The 12,523-nt window shown below is 44.4% G+C and overlaps 1 protein-coding gene across 1 annotated transcript in view; it reads right to left on the minus strand.

Moving 5' to 3' along the window:
• Positions 1–12,523, minus strand: part of LOC147641834 (PGR5-like protein 1B, chloroplastic) — a 62,173-nt gene that overhangs the window by 11,981 nt on the left and 37,669 nt on the right. The window contains exons 2-7 of the mRNA XM_086800122.1: positions 9,309–9,427; positions 9,009–9,105; positions 8,781–8,881; positions 8,561–8,617; positions 8,206–8,282; positions 8,012–8,063 (exon numbers count right to left, since the gene is read on the minus strand). Of these exons, the coding sequence (XP_086656248.1) occupies positions 8,012–8,063; positions 8,206–8,282; positions 8,561–8,617; positions 8,781–8,881; positions 9,009–9,105; positions 9,309–9,427 (503 nt within the window). The remainder of the gene's footprint in view (positions 1–8,011; positions 8,064–8,205; positions 8,283–8,560; positions 8,618–8,780; positions 8,882–9,008; positions 9,106–9,308; positions 9,428–12,523) is intronic.

Below are 12,523 nucleotides of genomic sequence, written 5' to 3' on the forward strand. Positions count from 1 at the left end.
ACTGTACCAGCCATTGTACCTGTTGTACCAGCTCTATTGCATGAAGACCCGTGGTTTTTGGGAAAGAATCAATACCCACACTGAAGTATATGGATTATGTTGTTGGCTCGGCATTTCTACAACCCATGTTCCGGCTTGGTTGCCTCGTGTTGGGTTGTGTTATGGCATTTGTATATGGATAATCCGGCATCTCCCGTGGGGAGAGTAAGGCCCCTCAAAGCTTGTACATGATATTATTCTCCTTGGGTAATAAAATACTCCAAGGGGGGGGTCGGTCCATTCCGGCCTCTATGTGGTGTCACATGTGCAAGATCCATTTTCAGCATTTATGGATGTTTTGTTCAACTTTTATGTTTTATGCAAAGTGATGTGTGCTAAGGCTATGGCCATGTTTAAGTGTTTTAATATGCATTGATGGTATCAACAAGTGTGTCAAAGGCCCTAGTCCCCCAGGCACCGCGAGTTTCATTGGTATCAGAGCATAGGCTTTCTTGGAAGCGGAGACTTCCTTCTATCAATAAGGAAGAGAAAAGATCTCAAGTGGGGACCACACTTACCATCATTGCTGTTAAGCATGACCAACCGCTTCATAGCTTATGAAGCAAGAGCATGAGCAGCAGACAGCTTGTTGATCTAAGGATTTATGAATTCACAAAATTTTATCTTGGAAGTGTGGAGTTGGATTTATGTGCACACGTTTAGCACTCTTTCCATATGGATATTGTGAATTATATTATCAAGCTTACAGGCAAGCTATACGGAAATATATCTCAGGATATCTCAAGGATATGGTGACGAGATATTTCTTTCGGCTTCATGACCAACCTAACAAAGAAAAGCTAAGTATACTTTTGAGTTTGCAAAGTTAGTGCTTTTGCTATGAAGTGTTTTTGATATTCACTAACCCTTGTATAGCTATGCAAGGAGAAAGGTGTTGTTGTTTGCCTTGAGATGGTTTCAGGGAAACATTGTTTATGGCTCCCTTTAATGGAATGAATTCTTTTTATGGCTCCCTTTATTGTGATGAATTATATCTATGGAGATTTCTTTCTTGGAAGAGATTTATATAGATATTGGACTTCACAAGCAATTTCTATGGACGAATCTGTCCGAGTTTATAGAGAATAAATCTTTGGATATCTCATGGATATGATGCTTTTATGGATAAAGTCCACCTCTACTCCAAGGTGTGTGGTTAGCACGGAGTATGTGGTAAGAGTTATGGTATACAAGGATTATGGTATACAGGTCTATGGATTCCTGGACTTCGTTTCTAAGGATTTGGATCCATCCTCAGGTTTATGGTTATGTTTATGACTCCCTTTTACTGGGATGGATTATTCTTTATGGCTCCCTTTATATGGGATGCATTGGACTTATGAAACTCATTGTTCACATACCCTGTGTAGTGTTCTCTTGTCCTACGTGCTCTCTTGAAGATAGTTTCTACCATGTGTGGGTGGAACAATAGAGAGCAGATGGAAGGGAACATGGGCACTTCAGAGGGTAGTGTGGACACAACATACCGTGTGTAGTGTTCTCTTGTCCTACATGCTCTCTTGAAGATTGTTTCTACCATGTATGGGTGGAACAATAGAGAGCAAGCAGAAATGCTTATGGAACACCAGGCTATCTATGCCTGCGAGTGATTGTTTTATCTTGTTACTTGAGCCCACCTCTCATCCAAGGTGTGTGGTTAGAGTACCAACACGGAGTGCAAGTGGTAAAGTGGACATGACGCCTGGTTGGCACGGGACTTATGTCTATGCCAAGGGTCATGTGGACCGATGCCTTGTTGGCAGGAGACTTATTTCGTCTCGCCCATTTACTTGGGACATGATTATGATATCTGGACTTATGGGACTGTTTTGTCTCGCCCATTTATTTGGGACATGAATTTATTTATTTATCTTTATGCCATATTAGAATCACTATCTCCCCATACAGAGGCCAAGAGATTCGTTGTTCATCTCACCATGCATGTGGATTCATGTTGGGATTGTGAGAGGGCAATTTAATGGTGTTTCCACACCATGCTTGTTGATCAGAGTTGGGATTGTATGGGAGAACATGGGAACTGTTGGGATTGGGAGAAAGGATTGCCAGAACTATGGAGAACCAGCTTTTCTGTCACCATGGTTTGTGCTCTTGAATGGCACCAGTTTGTGTGCATAGCACATGTTTCTGTGCGAGGCACTAGTTTCTTGTACATGGCACTTATTTAAGTGTCTTAGCACCTGGTTGGTGATTTTCATTGGCATATGATTATCTCATTGATATTGGTGATTGAGACACAATTGGCTCTTGTGCCTGTGTCTAGCATATCTTCCATGGAATTCTCGCCCATTTATTTTGGGACATGATTTTGATATTGGTATTATGGAGACTTGTTTAGTCTCACCCATTTCTTTGGGACATGGATTCTTCAATTATATTGGATTTCTGAGACTGTCTTGTCTCGCCCACTTGATGGGACATGATTATATGTTGAATACATGGCTTGAAGTTTAAAGTTGCGGACAACTTTTAAGAAGTTGGAGAGGATGTCACCAGCCTGGACATTTCCCAGTATGAAAGGGGTCTGGTGGACTCCAGGATGTCTAAATATTTGGAAAGTACAAGCTTTGGGAATATGGGATTATCCTAGAATACAAAGGACCACACTCCTAAAATTTAGGAGAGTTGCTATTTTTGGCCCGACTCCGATGGAAATTCTGTTCGCGTCATTACATCTGGAATTGAGCAGATACCAAGAGTTGGTAAAGTGCCTATGACAGAATGTTGCTTGAGCGAGAGTCTGAGCGGTTTTCCTCGGGAGCCAAATAGCTCAGCACAATTTCCAATGAAACCAAACAGCACAATCCATGAACAAGACGTTCATTATTTGTGCGCTGCATACTAATGTATGTTTGAATTTGTTTGCCTTTGTGTGTTGTTTTTGATATATGGACAATGCTTGGGTTTAAGGCATGTGATAGTCCACTGGGCTCCAAACTACCTGGAATACCCAGTAGATGTGAATGATGCATACTCATTTGTTGACTAGCTTCTATCGAGTTCTTGCAAGAAGTATGCATTTATTTTATCTAACACATGTGACAGGCCATGAAGACGAACTGTCAAGAACAAACACATTGGTCAAATATAAGGCATAGAGATGTTGCCAGATGAGCAGATGACACCACAGATATGGGGAAAGACCAGATGCACAAGCTCACCCGACAGGGCTAGCACTCGGAAATATTTGAAACATCTGGATGTACTTGATGTACTTAGAACACATGGATATACATGGAACATATGGATGTGCTTGAAACACTTGTAGTCCGCAGTTGAGGACAACTCAGATATAAGAGGGAGGGAATGTAACTATTTGGCCCTCCTAGCTCAATTTCACACATGCCGGAACACATGGCCAGGTTCATGAAAGCATGGGAACAAGGATCATGAAATTGGCTAAAAAAAACGCACCAGTTTTGGACAAAAAGCAAGAAAAAGTAAAAAGTCAAACTAAGTTGACCGCGAGTTAAGGGCACATTGGAAAGAGAGGACTGAGCCGGATCAAAAAGCTAAAAGCTGCTCCAGGGCCAAAAAGCAAGGCCTTGAAGCTAGAAAGGCAATAAATCAAGAACTTTGGCAGCAATATTTTGTTATTATTAAAATATTAGAGCAAAAAGAGAAGCAAAGCATAAAGTATTTCTTTTGGCAAAAAGCAAGGCCCTCCACAAGTATAAAAAGAAGCTAGAGCCCTTTTGTTTGGGTATCAAATTGGTGGAGAGCAAGGAGATCTTTGTCAACGTCATCCTCATCCTCATCCTCATCCCACTGTCTGCTGCCCAAAGCCATGTGTGTAGCACCACCCATAGCCACCAACGCTCTGCCAGCATTTCCTTCAGATCCTTGGTAGAGGGAATTGGCTATCAGACTCATATATCCGCCACCTTGGTGTTTGCTTTTTCGAGAAGCTTCTTGAGGATCTTCTTACATATTGGGTACTGAGCTTTTTTGGACTTGGATTTAGACTTGGACTTGGACTTGGACTTGGATTCGGACTTGGACTTGGACTTGGATTTGGCCTTGGATTTTGGATCTGATACTAGCCCAGTGAGAGATTTTTGTGGGTCATCCCCATGGTGTGCTCAGCATCAAAGATCTCATGCCTCGACATCGACATCGACTTGGATATACTACATCAACATATTTTTTTTCTTTTGTATTCATTGTTGTATTGATCCTACTGGCCAGTGTGTCCGTGGATTGTTCCTGAATAAATTCCTGAAAGGGGGCGGTGCCTATTCCCCGCTCAGTGTGGTGTACTGTGCAAGATCCCTCTTCCCTTTTCTCTCTCTCTCTCCATAGTGTACCCCCCCGTCCCACATGATATTGTATCCCCTCACTGTACTCCACTCACCTCCATAGCGTACCCCCCCCCCCCTCCCCCTTCACTATATTCACACCCTATAAGGGTTTCTATTTACCTTCCAGTTCTAGTTTCATTTTCTAGGTGCCAGTAGTATCATCTTTATTTTTCATTTTCTGGTTTTTTATCCAGACATTGTATCAGATCCACCATGATGTAACTTTTTGGTCTCATAGGTCATTATGACCTTTTGAAGACGTTAATATAACATTTCATTTCATTTCTCCCCTCTCTATATCTTTATCTCTTGGACACGTGGCTGAATTTTTCACGACACGCCCTGCTGGGCTTACATGTCCTATTGCTGCCAGCCACATAAGCTGCCGATTCAGTCTGTTGCTGCCACACTGTGCATAGTTGTGCAGCTGTACCTCTTGAACACCATACTTGCACTTCTTGCTGTACCTGCTGTGCACCCTCATGTACCAGATGTTGTACAGCCATAGCAGACCGTACAGCTCTTCTGCACCCTGCTGTATCTCACGTACTTTCAGCTGCACCCGCTCGCACTGTTGTACTTGCCTTCAGCTTCTATACAGACTCCTACACGTGCTGTGCCATCTGTTCCACCAGTCATACTGGCTATACTTGCACGTGTACTTGCCAACGTACCTTCTGTACTTGCTAATACTACTACTGTACCCTTTGGACCAGCTGCTGTTACCAGCCACACCAGTTGATCTCGGCGGTGATTCAGCTCCGAGTGTACCCGTTTGAGTACCTGCATGAGTACTTTGTACCTGTTCATGTGCGTGTACCTGCTTGTGTACTCGTATCTGGGAGTCCTGAACCGCGGTCTCTGCGAGGAAGTGCGCCAGCCTCTAGTATGAGAGCGCCTGTTTGTGCGTGGTCTTGGAAACGACAGTTTCCCGTTCACTCTCCTCCAGGTGTATGAGACTGATGGCCAGGTCATCATGAATCTTTCGACGAGTCCAGCATCAACAATCTACTCTGACACACTTTTGTTTGGGTAACCTGTCTTCACATTTGCATTTGCATTGGGCAATCTACTCTGAGTTTGGGTAACTTGTCTTCATATTTGCATTTGCATTGGATTATGTGGCTGGTAAGCCCTTGGAACGTTGTATAAAAAAATAATCCAATAATATACTTCAAAATTGAGGCCCGGAGGGGAGTGGGGGGGTGGGGGAGGGATTGTTGGGGGTGTGGTCAGCCAATTCGCAGCCCTAGTGATGGTGTACTGAGGACGCTCACACCTAGCTGGTGTAGTTTCAGGTGATTGAGACCACTAAGTCAAAGGCAGCTTCCATGGCTCGGGCTGTAGGCTTGTCCATCCAACTGACCATTCTCTCATCAAAGAACCTCATGCAGAACCTCATGATCCCTTGATTGGATGGCTATCGATTCATTTTAGAGGACCATTTTCTTTGGTCGCCAGGTGTGGGACTTACATGGTCATGCCCCTAGTGCCGCTCTAGCAATAGGCATCCACAGTACACATGGCCGGATAGCCTTGTACCAGAGAGACCCACCCACACAGAGCAGGACAAGGGTCCAATGAACATATCTGACCGGGCCCATACATTGCCATCTTGAGCATCTCCACTCACACAAAAATGACCACTATTATCTTTCCAAACCCTTGGCAAAATCCCCTTACTCTGTGAGTGGCCCCATCTAAGGTAATCAAAACTTGCCAAATTTAGTATAACCAACTTGCCAAATTTAGTGTAACAAGCCTGAGGCTACCAGCCAGGCTGAACTACGTGAATCACCAAGTGTCACCGGTTTTTTATGGTTCACCCGCCTTGTACCTAACGAAGAGAGCCTGAGGCGGGATGCAGAGGGGGAGAGAATTCTGAAGGTCCATACTGTAATAAGAGGTTTTGGTAGAAGAAAACAGTTTTTTGGTGTGTCTTTTGTTCTCCTGTCTCCCTATTGTTCAATCTCTAATGCATCTATATTGTTCTATATCTTGCTCTGAGTTTCATGCCTGAGAGTGTGAGAGAGAATCCAGGGTTGCAGTTTGCAGAAGGCACCTTTTCCATCTAACCTTTCAAGCTTTTTTTCATTGTGAAACACAGCCAACTGCCCGGTTTCTTGGGGCTATTGTCCATTCTCAGTAGGGTTTCTGAAGGGATTTTGGACCTGTGTCAAGTTCCATGCTTGTACTTGATGTTTGCACAGGAATTTGTGATTTTTGATCTTTGACAGGGAGCTTGCAGCTGTGTTGAAGGACTGTTTGGTGTTTCTACATGGTGCCCTGCAGCGTGCTGCCATCATCCAGAGGGCTGTAGCTAGATGTACTGGGGGTTTGGCAAGTGATCCTTGTGTCTGTAGCAGGACCTATACATGTACTTGAAGCCTGTGTGAGTTGCCCTGGGTTTGGAGTTCGGGAGGAGATGCTACAGTTGGGTTAAAAAGGGGGTTTTTCAGTGTTTTTGGCCTGTCTCAATCCTTGTCAGGGGCTGACTTCAGCTGGCTGCTGTGTGCACATATGGCGTTTTTTCTGAGAGGTGAAGACATCTGCCTGTAGAGGGTACCTGGGTCTACATCATACTGTGATTTGGAAGGTTTTGGAGTTGAGGAGTTGGGCTGCCAGCCGACTAGAAGCAGGGCTTGCAGGCTGTTTTCTACTGTTTCGGCTGTGTGCAACCTTGTCTGGAGCTATCTTCTGGTAACAGCTGTGCACAGCTGGGTAGGGCTTTTGGGGTGAAGTTGGTACAGAGCAGAAGCCCCCACCTTGTACTTGCTTCCACCAGGAGGTTGGGTTATTTGGGTTTTGGGAAGGGTGCCAACAGCAGGGCCCAAAATAGGGGATTTCTTGCTGATTTTTGTGGATTCTGGGTAGAATAGTGGTCTGGAGATGGATTGTCTGGGGTTAGATCTTGAAGTCTGGGAGAGGTGAGTCTGAGTAGGGATTTTTTGCTTGGTTGTGGTGCCCTCAGAGGAGTGGGTAACAGTGGTGAGGACCAGTACAGGAGCTATAGAGGCAGGCTTCCTGGTCTCATCAGCGCTTCTTGGAATATGTGCGGTTTAGGAGGGGTTCACAGTCACGGCCACAAGATAATTGTTTGATAGGAGATTTTGCAAGCTCTAGTAGGAGGGAAATCACAATCAAATAGAAGAGCTAAAAGAGAGGATGACTTTGAGTCCATTCTTGCTTGGTTCTCATCACGAGTGTAGACCTGGGGAAAAAAATTTGTGTGAAGAAAGTCAATAATAAAGGAGAACAGATAAAGGGGAAGCATGTATTTTTCAACATTGCTTTTTAGCTCTATTTGTGCAGGTCTTACATAAAGGATGGGGCCTTAGTTAAAACGGAAAAAGTGAAGGCTGACAAGCCTTGCAAGAAGCTATGTTCCAAGCTGTGGCAAGAAGCACCTGATTTACTGGCACCACTCTACTGTCAGATACTTGGGCTGCCAGGTTATTCCTACTCGAGAGTCTACACCAAGTATTTGAGAGCATTGTAATAGCTGAGCTAACTCGTCTTTCTGGCCCAAGCATTTAAGACCAGGGAAAATGCACACAAGCAGAAGCAAACGTAATGTGCTCACATCCTATAAAAATTATCTTCTATGGACATGAATAACTAAATCAAAACATTGCAAAAGAAACTTATTTTACCTCTAATAAATACGTTATCTCGAACCCCGTCAAATCATCAAGGAAAAACACCCTGTTCAAAAACTGTTATTAGTAGAAAGAAAGGTCACACGACTACGCCAATCATCAGGACATAGAACCCCTAGCAGACGAAGAAATGTTCAAATCTTCCTCCAAATCATAAGAACACACATAACTAAGTTTCCAGAACATACAAGGTGAGAGCTATGAGAGCAGCTGGCACATTGAGCAAGAACATCTTCAAGTAGTCCACAGTAGAATCACTATACACCTGTATGAAAGTTTTAAGTCCAAAGAATCAACTTTAACATATTGAACTCGACTACACGTGTATACACACACACACATACAAGATAGCACATTAATCCTTAATTAATGATAAATCTGTCCAGTTGATATGGACCATAGATAACAAGGGACACTTATTCTTCAAGTTTAAATTTTCCTGAAGAAATGCACCGGATACCTCATCGTCGCTACCTTGTAAGTAGTAAAAGCAGAAAAAAAGACATCTTCTTGCCATACACATCCATATCCATTTTGTAGTACCTTCTTGCTGCGTAGGCTGCAACGTGGTCCTTCGATTGCCACTTTGCTACCTGCTTGCTGAGAAAATACAAAAAAAAGAAAGAAAGAAAAAGTAGGTTTTTATTAAAAAAAACAGATGATCAACTTAACCGCAAAAAAACTGTCATTCCTGAGATATCGTTTGCTTCAGTTCAGAAAGAAATTAGATTTACAAAAGTTAAATTGAACCGTATTTTGCCACCTTCAACTTGAGCTTTAATGCATCGTACTCAGCATCCGATATGTTAGGTTTTTCGGCCGCATAGGAAAGGGATGCTTCCATAAATTTCTGTTCATCAGAACCTGAAAATACCACCAAACATAGCCTTGGCACACTTTACCAAAATTTCCCAGCAGCTGCAAAAATCCTTATTTTGTAGGCACAACCAGAAATTGAACCACTTTATATAATGAGACCAGTGAACCTTACTTAAAATAACAACACTGCTACCCTCCCACATAAGCTCTTCCTTAAGATTGTCGAACTCTTCATTGGACATTATAGGTTGCTTGTCATAATAAAATGACTGCCATTAAATCAATGTAGGAAATGTCAATAATCCAAAGGACTGCTTCTATCAAGCCAAAACTGAAGATAAAAAAGAGTGTATAAAGCAAGAAAAAATCAAAGCCCAGCTGAGGAATGAAGAGTGTTTCCATCTTTTGTTGCCTACCGAAACGATCCAAGTTAAATGTCAAACAGTGCACAGGCTAGGGTAATCAGTGATACCTGAAGAGCTTCCAAAAATTCCTGCTCAAGTTCACCTAATGAGCGCTTATCAGATTTTTTGTTGATGCTGCAGTACTGGAGAATCTTATTATCAACCGTTTCATCCTCAGCTACTTTGCCTGTACACATGATGCCATTTGTCTTTCAAAAAATGGACAGCACTGGCATTAAAAACTTGAGAATATCAAGAGCTATTACCTACTTTCATTCTAAACATTAAGACAATTCAAAGGTATCCATTTTCACTGTACAAGAAACCCATTGATATCTGAGCTGACAGGCCTACAAATAGGGCCCCCCTCCCGCTGTCATTCATCAATCACCTACATTCTTCAATCAGCAGTCAAGCATCCCTTGGAGCTCATGAATGTGCATTTGAAGACAGGTAGTAGCAGAGTCAGCCAGCATTCTCGGACAAGAATCTCTGTTTTCATAAACTCGGGTTATATCTGCATTGGCAGTAGATTTTTAAAGCTTGTTATAGAGGGATTGGCAGTAGGTTTTTACTGCTTGTGTTGGTGATTTTAGTCTTCTGCTGCCGTTTTCTCTGTTAAGCACTAGCATCTAGTCAATAGCCTTTACAGTGTTTGTGTGTGTGTGCGCACGCGCGTACGCACACGCACCTATGCACCTGCGTTCAAGAGAGAGAGCATGCACTCGTGCCTGTACATGTGTCCATTGTGATCAATGCTAAGGACTATCCTGTTGTTGAGAACTTCCTAATAGACTCTAGACCAGAAGTTCTTAAAAAGAGTATGCACATCCACTAGTTCACCAACTCCCTAAGACTTTGTCTGATTATTAAAAGCAACCCTTCAAATGAAGACATGAAGAACATAGATGCTCCTTTGCTTGTCAGCAGTTGTGTTGGCGGTGGAACTACTTGTAACTATGGACAATCTTCCTTTGCATGGCCAGCGTAGCAGCACTCGAAACATCTCTTCCTGAAGTGGGTCTCCAACTCCTACCAACCATCATTATCTTGTAGAACACTTGTGCCGATGTGCTAGGGTTTTCAGAGAAAGAAAGAAGAGCAACATAATAAAAAATATACGGCACACAAAAGAGTCCTAAACTACTGATCTGTATTATGTACAAGAAAGTGTTACACCCGAGTCTCCAGTTGTAACACTGGAGATTCAGTTGTAAGAAGAAAGTGTTACAGCTGAATCTCTAGTTGTAAACTACTAATCTGTATTATGTACAAAAAGAAAGTGTTACAATTGAATCTCCAGTTGTACAAAAGGTGACTGAGAAGTGAAGACATCAAATTGCAGCCCACGCGTAGAGAAACGCTCTATAGAAGGCTTGTGCTGAGCAGTAACATTGATTTTAAGAAGAAGAGATATGCTATGCAATATATATATGTTTTGTTTATGCTGCGAATATGCTATGCAAGTATATATACGTTCAGTTTATGCTGGTGACCATCTTGATAAATGTCGTCCTATTTATAATTTCCCACTACCAGCAATATTAGCTTTATTTACGCAGGCCACCTTGATAAATGTCATCTCACTGTGACAAATGCCATCCCATTTATTTATGCTGGTGGCCACCTTGATAAGTGTCATCATATAGCTCTCCCAAGTCCTTCATGTTGAATTCTTCACAAGGTTGTGCTTTTGCTATTGCATTCATTCTTCATTATTTCCTGTTAAGATAAGAAGATCATCCATATAAAGTACCAAAATTATAATGTTACCTTCTTCTATCTTTACAAAGAGAAGGATCTCAGGACTAAACTTCACGGAGAGCAAGCTGGAGCTCTCTCCCCCCCTCCAAACTTCACATCTGAACCTGCCCGGCTCACCCCTCACAGGTGTGCGCCCCCCCCCCCCCCCCCCTCCCCGCCCCCCCCCCCCCCCCCCCTCCTTTCGCCTCCCGCATCCTGCCACCGCCCCCTCTCACCTCTCCTCTTGGCGCCTGTGCCCCCCTCCTTCACTTCCCGCCAACACCCTCCCTGTCCGCCTGTGTCCCTCCCTTCCTCTTTGCCTTCGCTTCCGCCTCCCTCTCCTTTCCCCCCTCGCTTTGTTCCTTCTCCGCCTCAGCCCCTCGCCTCCTCGCGCAACCCGCCTGGCTGTGTGCCGTCACCTTGCTTTCCACCCTTCCAAGCTTCCGACCACCACCCCCCCCCTCCTTACCCTCTCTCCCATCTTCTTGGTCAAGTGCTTATAGCTTTCGGGGTTTTTTTTTATCTATGGCTATTTTCGGCATCTTCTGGTCTTGAAACCCCAAGAGGGACTCCATGGCAGCCGCTCCATCATCCCCGACCGAGGCCTGCCTCTCCTTTCCATAAGAGGATCTCTAGCTCCTTGCTAACGACAGTCACTTCTTTAGAGGCGAGGCCTCCACCTTGGTATGTAAGATTGTGGGCAGCCACCCAGTGCATGGACAGTTCAGGGATCTGTTTTACAGGAAAGCCTTCTCGGCATGCCTGGAAAGATCACTGACATTCATCCCTTGGGGCGTGGCTACTATCAGGTTGAGTTTGATTCGTTGGCATCTGATCCCTTGGTGGCTAGTGTCTCAAGCTTTCCTGTGACATTTTGCTTTCCAGGTCTTAGGAAGGAATACCTTCCTCTCCTTCCGGTAATAGGTGGTGCTATCGGGAGAGTGATGGAATCCCCCCCCCCCCACCACTGCTTCGGTTCTTGCATAGACGGCTAGGATTCCATCCCTTCGTATCTGCATTGCCTCCCTGGAGTCGGTGCCTCGCACCATTTCGCTCCCTAGTCTTGGAGGGGACCCTATTTTACAAAGAGTAGTACTCTAGCCTCCCAAGCCAATGTTTTGACAGATGGGACACCTCGCTAGAGCTTGTCCTCTTCAGTAGTCCTGGAGGCCGACTCCTCCCCCCCCCCCCTCCCCCGGCGGAGTCAGTGCGTCGCACCATTTCGCTCCCTAGTCTCCGAGGGGACCCTATTTTACAAAGAGTTGAGTTCTCTGGCCTCCCAAGCCAATGTTTTGACAAATGGGACACCTCGCTAGAGCTTGTCCTCATCAACAATCCAGGAGGCCGACTCCCCCACCCCCCAAGCTCAAACCCTCCCCAGGGGGGGGGGCTCAAGGTGGAACCGGCGGCCAACTTCCAGAGCAGAGTGGCGCCAACAAGTGCGCCAAGCTGGCAGGATACAGGAGAATACGGTTGTGTCAGAGAAATATTTCAAGCATTTACCTCAACAGCCACTTAACGCTGATGGGCCCCCCTCAGT

Source organism: Cibotium barometz, chromosome 1 (assembly GCF_041138505.1).
Source record: "Cibotium barometz isolate CiBa-2024 chromosome 1, ASM4113850v1, whole genome shotgun sequence".
NCBI classification, from domain to species: domain Eukaryota; kingdom Viridiplantae; phylum Streptophyta; class Polypodiopsida; order Cyatheales; family Cibotiaceae; genus Cibotium; species Cibotium barometz.